The sequence below is a fragment of the Hyla sarda genome, chromosome 4, assembly GCF_029499605.1.
Source record: "Hyla sarda isolate aHylSar1 chromosome 4, aHylSar1.hap1, whole genome shotgun sequence".
Taxonomy (NCBI): Eukaryota; Metazoa; Chordata; class Amphibia; order Anura; family Hylidae; genus Hyla; species Hyla sarda.
In genome coordinates, this window is record NC_079192.1 from 277,297,891 (window position 1) to 277,316,282 (window position 18,392).

General features: G+C 39.7%; 1 protein-coding gene across 2 annotated transcripts in view; it reads right to left on the reverse strand.

Annotated features, from left to right (window-relative positions):
- The window catches only part of PLEKHG7 (pleckstrin homology and RhoGEF domain containing G7), an 83,290-nt gene that overhangs the window by 42,245 nt on the left and 22,653 nt on the right, over positions 1-18,392 (reverse strand). For both annotated transcript variants that reach the window (XM_056569385.1, XM_056569384.1), the window contains exons 2-4: positions 13,047-13,508; positions 12,786-12,962; positions 7,846-7,868 (exon numbers count right to left, since the gene is read on the reverse strand). In XM_056569385.1, coding sequence (XP_056425360.1) covers positions 7,846-7,868; positions 12,786-12,962; positions 13,047-13,484 — 638 coding nt within the window. In that variant the 5' untranslated portion in view covers positions 13,485-13,508. The remainder of the gene's footprint in view (positions 1-7,845; positions 7,869-12,785; positions 12,963-13,046; positions 13,509-18,392) is intronic.

Genomic DNA, 18,392 nt, shown 5'->3' on the forward strand with positions numbered 1-18,392 from the left:
AGTCTCTCTTACCCCGTGTTTCCTAACCCGCCAATGAGTCCTGCCAATGAGTGAGCCTACAATGTGTTTGGAACATCTTTAGAAGACAGGACAGAATGGACTAGGAATATGGAAAAGTGGGAATATGGAAAAGTCAGTGGTACAAGTGGCAGATCATATCAATAGGATCTGTTAAAGGAGTTCTCCAACTGAAATCTTTTAGCCCCCGCTGTGCCCGGGCTGTAAAACTATACATAATAAACTTTCACTTGCCTGCCTACGATCCCCCGTTGTTCCGATATCGCCGCCCGTGCTCCGGTCCCTGTCAGCTTCCTCTTCCTGCGGGTCGGTGACTTCACTCTGTGATCAGCCTATCAGCGGCCGCGATGGGACATTGCTGCGGCCGCTGATAGGCTGAGCGCAGAGTGAAGTCACCGACCTGCAGGAAGTGGAAGAGACTGGGACCGGAGAACAGGACGGCGATATCAGAACAACAGGGGATCGTAGGCAGGTAAGTGAAAGTTTATTATGTATAGTTTTACAGCCCGGGCACAGCGGGGGTTAAAAGTTTTAGCTTAGATAACTCCTTTAAGGAGGCCTGACGCGTTTCGGGGGAGTCCCCCTTTTTCAATGGTTATGTGTGGCTGACCCTAAAAGGGAGGTCTTTTAAAGACTGCCATGTTGATTGGCATATGGACAATGGTGTAGGCAACACGTTATGGATTTCACTCATTAGGATTAGTGTTGGGCGCGAATATCGCAAATTCGCAAATATTGCAAATATACCATATTCGCTATATATTCGAAATTGCGAATATTCGTTTTTCCGCATAGGCGCATATTCGTATATGTGAGTATTCGCATATTCCTTCTTTTCACTTGTGGGCCAATTAGAATGATGCAAATACAGTTGTCAGAGGTTATCAACAACATCCCTAGCAGACATTAGTAAAGTTGCCCACCCCCTCACTGTTTTCTTACTCGAATATGCAAATATTCACATATGCAAATATTCGAATATAACGAATACGTGAAATTCGCAAATATAGGACGAATATTCGTCTATATATTCGCCAAATATCGCAAATTCGAATATGGCCAATGCCGCTCAACACTAATTTGGATTAGGATTTATATTTTTATAAGGAGTGGTATGTACAATTCTATAAGAATACATATAAATGGAACTTGTAATGACTTTTATATACATATAAGATAAAACACAAAAACCAGCTAAATCTCTAGATTTTCCAGTAAAAGAGCTTATTATTGGATATGATGTATGTGGGGAATATAAATTACTGTGTACTGCTAGCTGAAAAATGTGAACTTGCACATCTGAAATACATTGGGGAGAAGATGATATACTGAAAGAAGTAGAAATGGGAATGTAAAAAATAATGCAAATCAGAAAATGAAATTATGCATAACGTCTTACTGGAAGGTGAACCCTGTGGGTTAGGACCTGGACCCTGTCCAAGCGCTGGGTAAACAGCCTTGCATTGGTCCATTCCCTGTCCTGCGAACATGTATTACTTCTATTTGCATCCACTTTTGCATTAATCTATGGATATATATCATAAATTGGTGAAGTCTGCGATACCAGTGTTAAACTAAAACTTTGAACTACTTATCTGGAGTACAAACACTGTCCTATACAGTGACCCCCCCGACCTACGATGGCCCCGACATATGATAATTTCAATATGCGATGGCCTCTCAGAGGCCATCGCATGTTGAAGGCAGCATCAACATACAATGCTTTTGTATGTCGGGGCCATCGCATAAACGGCTATCCGGCAGCGCAGACTGCTTCAGCTGCCGCCGGATAGCCATTTACGGTGCCCCATGTGCCTCGTTGATGGTCTCCTACCTGTCCTGGGGGCTACGGAGCGTCCTCTTCGGGATCCCCTCCATCGCCTGCGCTCTCCATCGTCGTCATCACGTCGCCGCGCACGCCTTCCCGTCGTGCAATAGGAGCGGCGTAGTGACGTGATGACGGCGACATGAGAGTGACGTTCCCGGCCAGCAGAGACGTTCCGGAGCGGTGGGGGACATCACAGGGACGCGGTGACAGCGATGGAGGGCGACATCCAGGGCAGCGGTGACGGGTCCGGAGTGGCGGGGGACAGGTGAGTACAACTTCCTATAGTTTACATTGCACGGATCCCTCAACATACGATAGTTTCAACAAACGATGGTTCATTTGGAATGAATTACCATCGTATGTTGAGGGACCACTGTACTATCTAGGACATCCTATATATAGAGTGGCAGTTGTTTTATTTTATTCTATTTTGTAATATTTTATTTAATTTTATTTGAACCAACTTTATGCTATTTTATGCGTGTATTGTAACATTTATTACCTTGCATTAGTGTACTGTCTCTGTAGCAAGGGCCCTGCTCATGGACCAAGTAACACTATACCATTATTATCTTAGTAAAGCAAGGCATTATACCAGTTACATCTCTAGCCCTCCATTTATCATACCATTTGTAATATCCAATACATATTTTATCTAATTTAAACTTAGCTATCTGTACCTTGATTACTATTATATATATTTTTACCATTCCAAAAATGTATCGAATAATAGTAGCAATACATTTAAGTGGAAGATCATCATATTTTTACCAAGCACGTACAACCAATTTTCACCAAATGTTTTCATAAATCATTTTGTGAATTTATGTCGGGAGAGTATAGGACTGAACCACGCTGGTAGACCCAGATCCATTTTTACTAATCTAATAAACTCCTTTAAGGCTGCTTTCAGACTGTATTCATTGGGATATACATTCAGAAGAGGTATATGTAGGTAGAAGTATACATCAAGACATACATACAGCTGTTACTTATACTGCAGAGCCCAATTTGAACTCTATAGAGACATGAATATGGGATTAATAAATGGTAAAACAAATATCTTTTTATCTAAACTTTGGACCATCAATGACGTGTAGATAAGCTAAAACAATGGAAGACTTACATTCTTTTACCAATTGATTACATCTCAGAGGGTAGCAAGGCGTAAATAATGTGATCGCTCTAACAAAGCAAGCACCATTATGGATTAGGTGAAATAATTCAGAATCCGAATGTACTTCAAACATATCATTTTAAAGGGGCGTAAGATATTTGTTTTTGGTTTTCACACTGATCCAAAGTCTCTACGTTGGACAATACGTTAATAGTAGCTCTCAAAAGAGAACAGGAAAATCCAGTTGGCAAATAAGCATATCATGTAGCTTTTCTATTGTCTGTATTTATATACTCAGTAAGCAATTCCATAAGAACACCCACGCCTTTAAAAATCTAAACCACCCACCTGGGCCACATGACTGTATTCTACTGAAGGATCTAGAAAGCTGACATGAAATGACTCAATTATGTACAATTTTACTTTCCATCGATCAAAACATTTGCTATGTTAGAATCTAGGGCTATGGGTGTTATTATTGTATAGTTTCTAGTATTGTCACTACGCCAGTAAAATAAAATTGCACACTTCTAAAGGTTTACTACTAGACCTCATTCAATGTATTAGTTATGTCTAGATTGTTCAGTTAATAATAAACTCCAATTTCCTCATCTGTATGTAACAGTATATTATACCTGCTTGAAATATAGTGCCACCTCCCTTTTCAAGGCCTCCTGATTGCTCCTGTTAAAACCAACTCCTTTGGTTCTGAACTGTTGACAGCAAGTATTTATTAGCCATCTCCATTTCAAGAAAGTTTTTTTTCCCCCCAAGAAAGCAATTCATTTGGGGATTTATTATTTACAAAATTTGAAAATGCTCCCATACAATTCTAGGTTCTCCCAGGTAGTTGGATACAGTGGGGAAAAAAGTATTTGTCAGCCAGCAATTGTGCTTAAAGGAGTAGTCCAGTGGTGATTCAGTGGTTTACAACTTATCCCCTATCTTAAGGATAGGGGATAAGTTGCAGATCGCGGGGGGTCCGACCCCTGGGGCCCCCCGCGATCTCCTGTACGGAGCCCCGACAGCCCGCGGGAAGGGGGCGTGTCGACCTCCGCACGAAGCGGCGGCCGACACGCCCCCTCAATACAACTCTATGGCAGAGCCGAAGCGCTGCCCTCGGCAATCTCCGGCTCTGCCATTGAGATGTATTGAGGGGGCGTGTCGGCCGCCGCCTCGTGCGGGGGTCGACACCCGCTATCTCGGCGGAGAGCCGGGGCCCCGTACAGAGAGATCGCAGGGGGCCCCAGCGGTCGGACCCCCCGCGATCTCAAACTTATCCCCTATCCTTAGGATAGGGGATAAGTTTTTCACCACTGAACTACCCCTTTAAGTTCTCCCACTTAAAAAGATGAGAGAGGCCTGTAATTTTCATCATAGGTATACCTCAACTATGAGAGACATAATGAGAAAAATTAAGGCACATTGTCTGATTTTTAAATATTTTTTTTTGCAAATTATGGTGGAAAATAAGTATTTGCTCAATAACAAAAGTTCATCTCAATACTTTGTTATATACCCTTTGTTGGAAATGACAGAGGTCAAACTTTTTTTTTAAGTCTTCACAATGTTTTCATACACTGTTGCTGGTATTTTGGCTCATTCCTAAATGCAGATCTCCTCTAGAGCAGTGATGTTTTGGGTCTGTCGCTGGGCAACACAGACTTTCAACTCCCTCCAAAGGTTTTCTATAGGGTTGAGATCTGGAGACTGGCTAGACCACTCCAGGACCTTGAAATGCTTCTTACAAAGCCACTCCTTCATTGCCCCGGTGGTGTGTTTGGGATCATTGTCATGCTGAAAGACCCAGCCATGTTTCACCTTCAATGCCCTTGCTGATGGAAGGAGGTTTTCACTCAAAATCTCACGATAAATTGCCCCATTCATTCTTTCCTTTACACAGATCAGTTGTATTGGTCCCTTTGCTGAAAAACAGCCCCAAAGCATGATTTTTACACTCCCATGCTTCACAGTAGGTATGGTGTTCTTTGGATGCAACTCAGCATTCTTTCTCCTCAAACATGACGAGTTGAGTTTTTACCAAAAAGTTCCACTTTGGTTTCATCTGCCCATATGACATTCTCCCAATCCTCTTCTGGATCATCCAAATGCTCTCTAGCAAACTTCAGACGGGCCCGGACATGTACTGGCTTAAGCAGGGGGACACGTCTAGCACTACATGATTTGAGTCCCTTGCGGCATAGTGTGTTACTGATGGTAGCCTTTGTTACTTTGGTCCCGGCTCTCTGCAGGTCATTCACTAGGTCCCCCTGTTTGGTTTTTGAATTTTTGCTCACCGTTGTTGTGATCATTTTGACACCACAAGGTGAGATCTTGCGTGGAGCCCCAGATCGAGGGAGATAATCAGAGGTCTTGTATGCCTTTCATTTTCTAATAATTGTTCCCACAGTTGATTTCTTCACACCAGGCTGCTTGCCTGTTGCAGATTCAGTCTTCCCAGCCTGGTTCAGGTCTACAATTTTGTTTCTGGTGTCCTTCAACAGCTCTTTGGTCTTGGCCATAGTGGAGTTTGGAGTGTGACCAAATACTTATTTTCCACCATAATTTGCAAATAAATTCTTTAAAAATCAGACAATGTGATTTTATAATTTTTTATCTCATTATGTCTCTCATAGTTGAGGTATACGTATGATGAAAATTACAGGCCTCTCTCATCTTTTTAAGTGGGAGGACTTGCACAATTGGTGGCTGACTAAATACTCCCCCCCCCCCCCCACTGTAACTTATAAAAGTATTCTCTGCTGATGTAAGTTTTTCCACCACATCCTTTTCTGTCATGGAGAACTTTTTCTTTAAATATTTAATTATTCCAAACAATTTATCCTGAATATAGGCATTTATTTATATCCCAGACTATATTATCCTGCAAGGTCCGCCAGTTATATTCTGGGATTGATTATACATTAAACTTCTTATCCGCCCCTATTATATTTAACCAATCTGCATTTATAGTAAAAGGTCTCCCCCCAATTTTAACTACTTTATTAAATTCCAGAAGAACTAGAGAATGATCTGATAAACTACAACTAATATTTTTAATATACCGCATTAATCTATCTATCTCTCTTAATCCCAATAACATATCAGTCCTGGAAATTATTCCCCTGAAATATAGCTCGACCAAACAAAATTTTGAACATAAACAAAACAAAAGGGTAGGGCCCAGAAGTACTACCATTTTCCCCAACCTGAGCTTTTCCTTGTCCTCCTCCATAACACAATTGAGATCACCTACAAGAAAAATTGGGGATCCAGCTCTATAATACCAGAACTTCTCTAGTGGATGTAAATAGAGGTGGATTATAAACAAAAGCAAAAATAGCTATACCCACCTCTGTTCAAACATGCAAAAAATACAATGCCCTCAGGACTGGCCAAAAGCCAAACCAGTTAGGTGGCACAGCAGGCGCACATCCGCTGCCCGTTACAGTGTCTACTGAGCCATATATTTGGCAGAACAATGAAGAAATACTTGTATGTGAAAGACTACCTGGAAGACTTCTATTATAACAATATAAATATTTTGGTGTGGGCACAGCATAGCAATGCAAGGATCAGTGACTACAACACCCTGAATACTGTGATATGAAGAACTAAGTGTGGGCTGAGAGGTGTGTTCATTGTTTGCTGTTGGTTGGCAAGATTTCGGTAAAGGAAGATCTTTTTAGCCTCACACACGTACTCTAAACATGACAGCCACAAGACATATGTCTGCTGTGTACACAAATAACTGGATGATCTGCTTTTCATTCCTATTCAGGCAACTCAGTATTTTAATATTCTGGCAATAGATCAGCAACAAATACACAGAAGATATTTTATTTGCAGCGATACTCTAAGTTGCCGTTTTGCTTCTGTGTGTGCGTTGCCTATTTATTTATCAGTGATTCAATCTAAACAGCTCCTGTAACCAACAACACTTGGGATCCAACTATATCAACTGAATTCATATCCTGGGAATGCCATCGGATGAATTATAATATCTTTAAGCTATATGGATAGCACCATGGCTTTGTAGCACTAAAGTCCTAGAAACAGAATTGATCAGGGGCAACAACTACATTAAAGGGGTACTCCGGTAGGATTTTTTTTTTTAAATCAACTGGTGCCAGAAATGTAAACAGATTTGTAAATTAGTTCTATTAAAAAATCTTCATCCTTCCAGTACTTATCAGCTGCTGTATGCTCCAGAGGAAATTGAGTTATTCTTTTCAGTCTGACCACAGTGCTCTCTGCTGACACCTTTCCATGTCAGGAACTGTCCAGAGTAGGAGCAGACAGAGGTGTCAATAGCGAGCAAAGTGGTCAGACTGAAATTAACTTCACAACTTCCTCTGGAGCATACAGCAGCTGATAAATGCTTGAAGGATTAGGATTTTTTAAATAGAAGTAATTTACAAATATGTTTAACTTTCTAGCACTAGTTGATTTGAAAAAACTTTTTTTCCACTGGTGTACCCCTTTAAGTATGGATGTCCTGCTGGAGGTTTTCTACAAGTTCTCTGGTTTAACTCCACACTTCAACTACAGCTTCATAAGCTTCCTATAAATTTGGCTCTAATGAGTTTTAAAAAAACAGTCTGAATGTGAGCCCCATTGGGGAGTGGGTCTTTAGAACGTGATTGGTACAATATATGTGTATGGTATTGCTGAATACATTGGTGTTATACATACATATGTATTTTGCTTTGGGTCAGAAATACTGCATAAGCCAAGATTTCAACATCACTGTCTAACATTCAGCAGACAAAAATGTTGCTTCACAATATTATGTCATTTCAAACATTTATCAACATGCACATGACAGGTGTGCTGGGACTCATGGACCAACAAAATAATGTTTTTTTGTTTTTTCACTTACCGTGACTGGTGGAACGCCTTTATCTGAAAGACAAAGGCAAACAGGGAACATTTTAGTCATGTCTGACTTGTTGGTACAGAAATATTTAGTCAATCTTTAAACCTCGTGAAATTTAGTAAGAAGATAGGATTGAAGGAGATGCAGGCGAGATGTGTACTGGTGAATATTGACAATTTGTAGAATTCTATTTATCGACATTCATTACTTATTCATTGAACATTTCTATACCAGTCTTGTATGTGGTAAGTGAGAACTTCCAAGGGGCGGTGGGGGGTATCGGCGCTGGCCAAGATCGGACACGTCCGGTGAGTAAATGGTGTTTTATTCAAATGCAACGCGTTTCACCGCACTTAGGCTGCTTCATCAGGCATCTGATGATGCCTGATGAAGCCGCCTAAGTGCGGTGAAACGCGTTGCATTTGAATAAAACACCTTATACTCACCGGACGTGTCCGATCTTGGCCAGCGCCGATACCCCCCACCGCCCCTTGGAAGTCCTCACTTGTTGAATATTGCCTAGGTCGGGGAGGCTGCAGACCAGATATACTCTCTCATCCACGCAGACCATTGTTGTGTGTGAGTTCACACAACCACCTTCGGTAAGGGTTTTATACCACTTTAAATTGGACCCTGGAGTGGCGGTTTTACGCTATGGAGTGCTCTTCTTTTTTGTTTTAGCTTTGTATGTGGTAAGACTAATTTGGTTCGGGTTGACAATGCATCAGTATGACATGACTATGTTGCCAGCTTTTTGTAGTTGTTACGGCTTTTTGTTGTCTGGCCAAGAACTGAAACAGAGCTAGCATTTAAAAAAATTGTAGACCGATGCCAGGATTACTGAATGTGGTCTCGTTCTATTGTCTACCTGCAGACATGATGATCCACTTTATTAGAAACACAGCGTCCTGTACACATTTACACATCGATCTTCCACAACATGGAGAATAATACTTTGATGGATGTGCATAATACATACATCTTGAATTTAAAGTCACACTTTGCAAATGACAGCCATTTCCTTTGACAGTTATGTATACAAGTTACATTTCCTATTGTACCTTGTTTAAGTGCCCATATTTCTAATGCCACTTCTGAGCTCCCTAAGGTTCTAACTAAACTAACTTACAGCACCATAGATCCTTAAGGCGTGTTAAGGTTGGTTCAGTAGACCCATGAAGAGTCCACGTGTTATATTGTTGTATACTACTGGTGTATATATTGTTGAATTCAGGTACCATTCACTTGAATAGTTTCATAGTTAATAGGGTTTAAAAAAAGTCCATCAATTTCAACCTATAAACCTATTGCATTAATCGAGAAGAAAGCAACATGGCAGTCAGAATATATCCCAGAATTCATATATTTCTGTTTTTACTATTCAAACAATTTGTCATCTAACAGTGTTTCTGTCAGACATGACTAAACTTACTGAAAACCATGATACAAAAACTCTAAGAGGAGATATTAGTTTGGTTCTGTTCCCATAATTGTGATTTTCATTTTTGTAACGGAAATAACATGCACTGACAGATCTATTGTACAACAGATATAACCTGTGCCCAAAGGACCCATTGGTCATATATATGTAAAAACAGAGAAAACACGGACAGAGTACCTCATTGAATAGTATATAAAGAAGGTTACCAAGTTCTAGAAGGTGCTCACAGACTCAAAGGGCCTTTACAATATAGTCCATTGAGTGTCTATTATTCTGACAGGAGGAAGTGGAAGAACATGAAGTGTTATTCTTCCTATAAAATCTCCTGGGACTGCTAATGGAACTCAGAGCAGACCATTTGATGGGGGTGGTGTAAATATATCCCTATTAGATCCTTTGGCAAAATGTCTTTTAAGTCTTTTTTTTTTTTACAATGGACAATGGATATAAAAGGCTGGTGCATATAATGACAACTAATCTCTAACCATCTGTTTTGTATTTGTTGTTCTATTAGGTTTCATCTAAAAATGTATGGAATATGTCACCAAAACAGAGATCACTTAAAGACAATGGAACCTGTCTTCATAAACTTAAAAAATATATATTTTTAAGAAAGTGATGTTTTCTTTTTCTTTCTGGAAATTGCCTATGGCTGAATGCAGTATTCTGCTGCACATAGTATGAGTAAAGTAACATCATGTGGAGGAGCGGAGTGCACTTCATCTTGCCATGTGCTAGTGTTTAGAGCTCAGCCCTGAGCAAGGAATTTACCCATAGTGTAAGCACATGGGATGCTGGATGACTGTGGACTTGGTGTTAGTGAACGGAGGAGGATCATACTGGTGGATTGGAGGGGTTGCTGCTAGTCAGCGATGGGCGCCACCAAACAGCGAGTGCATGCCAGAAGGAGCCTCTGGCACACAGGTTGCCCATCATTCTGTCTCTCACAGACACCTGTGTGCCAGAGGCTCCTTCTGGCATGCACTCGCTGTTTGGTGGTGCCCAGCGTTGCCCTTGGGAGCCAGCTGAGGAACATGCCGGTGCCCATGGCAGTAGAGTGGAATGAAGCAGCGGTGCATGAGGAAAGGAGGAACACTGAACTATATGAAGAGTTGTAACAGTATATAGCTAGTAGTAGTCAAGAATCGATATGATACTCGGTAATGAGAGGTACTCACAATGAGGAGATTGGATATCACCCCAGAAGCTTATCCAATCATATTCTATGGGGACAACAAATTATTATGAACCCTTCACCAGAAAATGAAGAAAAATGGTTAATAGCACAGGTTGAATATAATAGTTCACTGATGGAAAAAGTTAATGGAATAAACTCAATAATCCATTCCTGTAGCAGAGAACTAAGAGGAAAAAAGGGGGTAGTTGCAATTAAGTTTTACGAGGGTAATATAACAAATGATCCAGTTAAATATCATTCAGTTTTAAATATCAGTTACATATTGTTCAGTTTTAAATATCAGGAAGATTTTTATTTAATATTTCTGTAACCTCCTTTTCAAATAAGCAAAAGAGAGAACTTGATGTATCAGTGGAAGAAGTAAAAAGGGCACTGGCAGGTATGAGGGGAAATATATATCCTGGTGTATGGTCTCCCCTTTAAAATTTATTAAAGGTATGGGGGGGGGGGGTAAACTTATCCCAGCTTTGTTTAGAACCCATCTCTCTAAGAGGGCACACTACCTATTTATATGTTGGAAGGAGTAATTACTAATTGATAAGGGAGGCAAAGACCCTTTGGATATTAGCTCTTATGGGGCTCATAGGTTTGATATGCCAAATCAATTTATGCCAAAATTGATTTCATCCAGGGCTGTCTAACAGATTGTAGTTATTAAGGGTAAATAGGCTCAGCACCGGACTTCCATTCTATCCTGTTGCTAGATGCCGCTAAGGCTTTTGGAGGTACTAAAAATGTTTAGAATTAGGGAAAGATATACTAAGGCTGTTAAGTATAGTAAGTAGACATGTGCAATTCGTTTCGTAACGAACACGGAACAAAACAAATTTTCCCGTTTTCGGATGTTCGTTACGAAAAGAATGCACAAAAAAAATTATTACAAAATCCCAAAAAAGCATACGAATACGAATATACAGTTAACGAATGCATTAATTAACTAACGCATAACGAATATGCATGCTAACGAACAACGAATGCATTCGTTATCAGTATACCGAATGTCGGGGCCATGCATCAATTGCTATCCGGCAGCGCATAATGCTTAAGCTGCTGCCGGATAGCAGTTGTAGCAGCCCGGGCAGGTTCACTCACCTTTCCGCGCTGCTCCGGGCCTTCCTCCGGTGGGTCCTGGGCTGGTCCGGGGCCTTCATACGGGTCTCCCTCTGACGTCGTCATGATGCCGTCGTGCACGCCGTCCCGTCATCCAATAGGAATGGCATGCGGCAGCGACGTGATGACGTCGCTACGGAGGCCCAGTAAGGCCTTGCGGCAGACAACGGAGGACCGGAGTAGACAAGGAGAGCCCAGCAGAGCCCAACGGAGTACCGAAGAGGACTAGGAGAGCCCAGCGGAGGCCTGGGGACAGGTGAGTAGGACTTTACTTTTTTACATTGCACGAATCCCTCAACATACGAATTACCATCGTATGTTGAGGGATCACTAGACATGCGCAGAACCAAAAATCAGAATTAATGAATGCATTCGTTGTTTTCAACGAAGGCATCCGTTTTTTAAACGAATGCATCCGAAAACGGAAAAAAAAATTGCGGATGCATCTGAAAACCGAATATGACGGATGCACAGCATTCCGAATATTCACAGAACCGAAAAAAAAATTAAAACGAAAACGAACATAACGAAAAAAACTACATTTTTGGTTCTGCACATGTCTAATAGTAAGTATAAAGAAACTTAAAACATTATACAGGAAGTTGGGATTATAAAGGATATCGGAAATTATAGGGTAGCTAATAAGAAGTTACCTATAAATCATAATAGTGCTTTAAATATATAATATTGAGATAATAAACATAAAGCTTGTCGAAAATGGGAGGATGAAGTTGGGAAATCTCTATTTGTCAAGGAATGTCATTCATTTCACCACATTTTATATAGGAAACAATGGGCATACTTTTTCATATGGTTTAGTTATGTAATAAGATACACATATTCTACCAATAAGTGTTTCCATAAGTGTTTTATAGTTTTATAGTATACGATTGTGGCTCTTTTGAGAGGACACAGACCTAGAAGCTTCTAAAGAGGGTAAATAATCAGATGTCTATTTTCTGGGAGATATCAGATTCATTGTAATTGGATAGGAAATTCTCCCCCAAATAAAAAGATTGGATAGAATTCATAAAATGAAAAAAATCTACAAGAAAAAAATAAATAAAATACAGAGCTGGATTTATTGTGTCTTGTAACAATGTAATGAATGAGAAATAATACCATTGCTGTTTAATGTTGGGAGGAAAAAAATATAGAATTATTAAAAAATCGAGAAAGGAAGATACATTGTACCTTGGATATTTCAGGCTCTCCTTTAGTTACGGTAGAAGTTGTCCCATTGTAGCTGTGTTTAGGTGACTTTTCATCATCGGTATAATTGGTGTGGACAGAACGGTCTACAGGGTTCACTAAATGGTCATCAGTTTTCAAATGGTCTTCTAAGCTTTGGGACACACAAGATACATTGTCCTGAGGAGATGACATGACCAGTGCAACCTTATAAGGATGAAGTCATAGAAATGTTCTTTACATTCACAAGGCTAAACAACTTACCTCAATACATTCCTCTTTATGAATTGGAAACTTAGAGACATCAAAAACATCCTGCAATGACGTGTAGTTTGCTATAGTATTTTTCCTCAGCCTCCTCAACGTTGGGGAAGTAGATATTCTGGCAGGTGCTTGTCTATCAAATTGGAATGGTGTACTGTAGATTCCATCTACCTCTGTTAACACAAGTGGTGGGATATTTACTTTTCTGTGCAGTTTTTCTACATTGGTCTTAATAGTATCCAATATGAGATGTTCATCTTTCACATTGGGCCCGTCATTTAAACTGTTTAGACATAGTTCACTGCGCTTTGTATGTGGATCCGGAGTAGGAAAGTTGACATGAAAAACTTCAACATTATTATCTCCGTTTCTGTAATCTTCAACCAAAATGTCTTCCTTGTCCATGTCTTGGATACAAATGTGAACTGGCTCCTGCATGTTTCTTACATTTCCATCATATTCCTAAATGAGGAGAAATTACCATAAGAGGACTTGAGAAGTGATGCAGTCATTTTAACTTGCTTATTCTATTACCAAAAATATATGAATATAGGAGACTGGAGTATTTAACTCATTAAAATAAATTTTTGCTATTGCACTCCTTATGATAAATAAAAAATATTTCTAATATACTTTGTTTAAAAAAAATGAAGTTTTATTTGTGCTTAAAAAAGCTCAAGAGCACACTTTCCCCCATCTTATACACAGACATAGGACTGAGGTCCAAACACAGAAAGTGCAGCCTGGAATGCTGAGGACGGGTGGGGGTGGGGGGTCCAGCCTCATCCAATCATAGCTCCTTTCTAACTTAACTGCCATATGCTATCACTTTCTGTGTTTGGACCTTGGTCCTAAGTCTGTGTAAAAGATTGGGGGAAATGTGCTCTTGAGCTTTTTTAAGCACAAATAAAACTTCATTTTTTTTAAACAAAGTATATTAGAAATATTTTTTATTTACCATAAGGAGCGCAATAGCAAAAATTTGTTTTAATGAGAGTGCCATTTAAAAAAAACACAAGACAAATACTCTAGAAAAGGTGAGTTGTGTTTTTCTATATATAACTACAATATTACTAACAATTGTACGTATTACTATTGATAATTGTAGTATTGTATAACAGGCAAGTCTTTGTACATGTAATTAATACCTGAGAATTTGGCACACATGTCCCTTATACACACAGAGTTCCCAGGGATGTCCAGTCTAAATGTGTAGAGTAATTGTGGCTTACATTAGATATTAGTGTAAATACTATATATATTGTACTTGCACAATAAACTGTGTACTTCGGCCTAAATAGAAGTCACTACAGGGTGGACTACGGTAACCAGAAAGATTACTAAAATTTTGATTATTTCATTTAGAAAAAAAAGATGCTGAAGAATGACCTTTAAACGTATACATATATCAAAGGTCAGAACAGAGATCTCTTCCATTATCTGTTTATACCCAGGACTATATCTATTGCAAGAGAGTAAAGAAGGTTTTTCCAACAACATGGTTCTTTACTTTAACCCCTTAAGGACCGGAGGTTTTTCCGTTTTTGCATTTTCGTTTTTTGCTCCTTGCCTTTAAAAAATCATAACTCTTTCAAATTTACACCTAAAAATCCATATGATGGCTTATTTTTTGCGCCACCAATTCTACTTTGTAATGACGTCAGTCATTTTGCCCAAAAATCTATGGTGAAGCGGGAAAAAAAATCATTGTGCGACAAAATTGAAAAAAAAAACGCTGTTTTGTAACTTTTGGGGGCTTCCGTTTCTACGTAGTACATTTTTCGGTAAAAATGACACCTGATATGTATTCTATAGGTCCATACGATTAAAATGATACCCTACTTATATAGGTTTGATTTTGTCGGACTTCTGGAAAAAATCATAACTACATGCAGGAAAATTAATACGTTTAAAATTGTCATCTTCTGACCCCTATAACTTTTTTATTTTTCCGTGTATGGGGCGGTATGAGGGCTCATTTTTTGCGCCGTGATCTGAAGTTTTTAACGGTACCATTTTTGCATTGATAGGACTTATTGATCACTTTTTATTCATTTTTAAATGATATAAAAAGTGACCAAAAATGCACTATTTTGGACTTTGGAATTTTTTTGCGCGCACGCCATTGACCGAGCGGTTTAATTAATGATATATTTTTATAATTCGGACATTTCCGCACGCGGTGATACCATATATGTTTATTTTTATTTTTATTTACACTGTGTTTTTTTTTTTATTGGAAAAGGGGGGTGATTCAAACTTTTAATAGGGGAGGAGTTAAATGATCTTTATTCACTTTTTTTTTGCACTTTTTTTTTGCAGTGTTATAGGTCCCATAGGGACCTATAACACTGCACACACTGATCTTCTATGTTGATCACTGGTTTCTCATAAGAAACCAGTGATCAACGATTCTGCCGGATGACTGCTCATGCCTGGATCTCAGGCACTGAGCTGTCATTCGGCGATCGGACAGCGAGGAGGCAGGTAGGGGCCCTCCCGCTGTCCTGTCAGCTGTTCGGGATGCCGCGATTTCACCGCGGCTATCCCGAACAGCCCACTGAGCTAGCCGGCATGCTTTCGGTTTCACTTTAGACGCGGCGTTCAACTTTGAACGCCGCGTCTAAAGGGTTAATAGCGCGCGGCACAGCGATCAATGCCGCGCGCTATTAGCCACGGGTCCCGGCCGTTGTTAGAGGCCGGGCCCGACCCGCTATGACGCGGGGCCACGCCGTGGCCCCGCGTTATAGATCGGGAGTGGACACATGACGTTCCAGTACGTCATGTGTCCTTAAGGGGTTAAGAGCAGTGAGACGGGAAGCTCTATGCAAGAATATATTGTCAAGGTACAGTAAACTTAAACTCAAGAGCAAAAGGGGCTAGAATGTGTTTATAGAGCAAATAAATGTAATAGATTATAGTTATTGTTATAGGGATTTATTCTAATTTCCTCATTTTGGATTGGAAGATTTTTTCCCCTAAGGTGAGAGGAATTGGCTTTCCTATAGATGAACACTGCAGGGTTGTAGGCTGAACTGGGTAAATATATTTCTTAGAATCACAAACTGTCTTACTATGTCACACACATCATTCTTAGAATTCTTAAATTGTTTAATGTAAACAAAGAAAACTTGATAAAAGCTAAAGCAATCTGCTTTTCAATGTCTGCAGCAAGTAGAAGTATTAGAAAATAAGTATTGTATAATAAAAGTTATTTGTTAAATGGGTGGAAATATATTCATATCTGATTCTTCTTTTCAATCCTATGTCAGAAATCTTTCGAGGAGCACTGGGTAATTCTATAGTGGACTGATTTTCTTACTCTTCTGTATTGTGACCCCAACAGCGCTCACTGGAAAATTCAGAAGCTTAGAAATGCCCCCTTAAAAAACACCATCGTTATGTTTTGCAACAATTAGTTTGCGAAGGTCTTGAGACAGCTATTTGCTTTTACCCATCATGTCATGTGTCTTGTGTGACAACCTTTTTTGTTGACCATCAATTGGGACTGAACCAGCTGATATGAATTTCCAGTGACAAGGTACTTGATTGCTTTTTAATTACTGGTAGATGTCAGCTGTTGTCTTGGCTTTTCATGCCTTTTATCTGCTACCTTTTTCATGTGTTCAATACTATTTCCCTGAGTTATTTCACATTATTATACAAAACTAAGAATAACTGGTTCTCTTTCCTGTATGTAACCTTTTTATTTATAAAATATGGCTGGGCCATTGTAAAAATAAAACCCTTTATGCCTTCTATCTCAACCCCATTCCTCGTAGTCTGTAAACTCTCACGAGCAAGGCCCTCACTCCTTCTGTTTGAATAGTTAGTGTGTAATATTGTTATGTCTGACACTTGTCCATTATTGTACCCCAAAATTGTAAAGTGCTGTGGAATCTGCTGGCACTATATAAATAAAATGATTATTATTGTTATTATAACTAAACTGCTGAGCTTGTAATGAGAAGTAATGGTATTGCATACTTTTGCACATGTCCGGTAGAGATTTTCATAGCTGATCTGCACAGATGTGGTTGAACAGAGCTGTAGATGTACCCATGTTAGATTTTTCTCAAACATTGGTTTTGCACAATGCTCTATTTAGCACCATACAAAAACCCTCTGTTTTTAAAAAGAATTATATTTTTTGTGCTCCGATGATGCGTGCCAAACCTATAATGTGAATTTAAGGGATAATTTAATATTGCCTTATTCAATCATGCAGCAGCTCGAGACATTTTGAATACTGGTTTTAAAGAAGGACATTATTTTAAATAAAATTATATTGTCTTGATGTCATCTTTCAATTTAACACAGACACAGGTCCACTTAGATAGGTGCAATTGGTGCACTTGCACCGAGCCTACTGATTGGGGGGCTCACTGACATTTGTAGCATAAATTTTAACTATATCTGCATTTGTCAGACACAGATAAAATAAAGGGGTATTCCAGGGGATCTAAATTATTCCCTATCCACACGAAAGTGGATAAGTGTCTTATCACGGGGGTCTGACTGCTTGAACCCTCTGCAAGGGTTCTATACAAGGCACGGCTACTTACCAGTCCCCGGCGTGCTCCTTCCCCCACCTTTGGAGATGCTTTCAGCCAATTGCTGGCATACAGGAGATTGCTGGGCGTCCTAGCGGTCAGACCCTCATGATCAGACACTTACCCCCTATCCTTTGGAAAGGGGATAAGTTAGGTTCTTGAGAATACCCCTTTAAAGACCATCAGAACATCAGTTCTGTGCCCCACCTAAAGGGATGCAGGTGGGGGGGATGCCTAACAGTAACAACAGTAACCAAATGTATGGGGCCACCTTACCTACCTAATGGAGGGCTACCAATAAAGGGCTACTAATGGAACAAAAACTCAAACTGCAAATGTAGTGGTCACAGAACATATTAGAGGTCCGGAATGGTTCAAAAGGCTTAAGAGTTTATTGCACCATGATACAAAAACGATACACTTAAGAAAAGCACGGTTGCCAAAAACGTTGCATCTTTTTTTTTTGTATCATGGTGCAATAAACTTTTAATCAGATGCTTCTAGTGACTAAGGTCGCGCTTCCAACTGGCCACTACCACGGCTTTAGGCCATTTCCCATGCTTTACTCCGTAGCAATCCTGGATCTGATGAAGGTCAATGTTTGACTGAAACGTTATCTTAAACTTTGGATTGTATATGAAATAAACCTCACATTCGCATCATTTGAGTGCAAAGTTTTTTTTGTTCTGCAATAAACTTTTAAGTTTTTTTGAACTATACCAGATCTCTATGGGTACAGTGACCACTATATTTAAAGTAGGAGCCTAATAGAGGAGCAACCTACCTAAAGGAG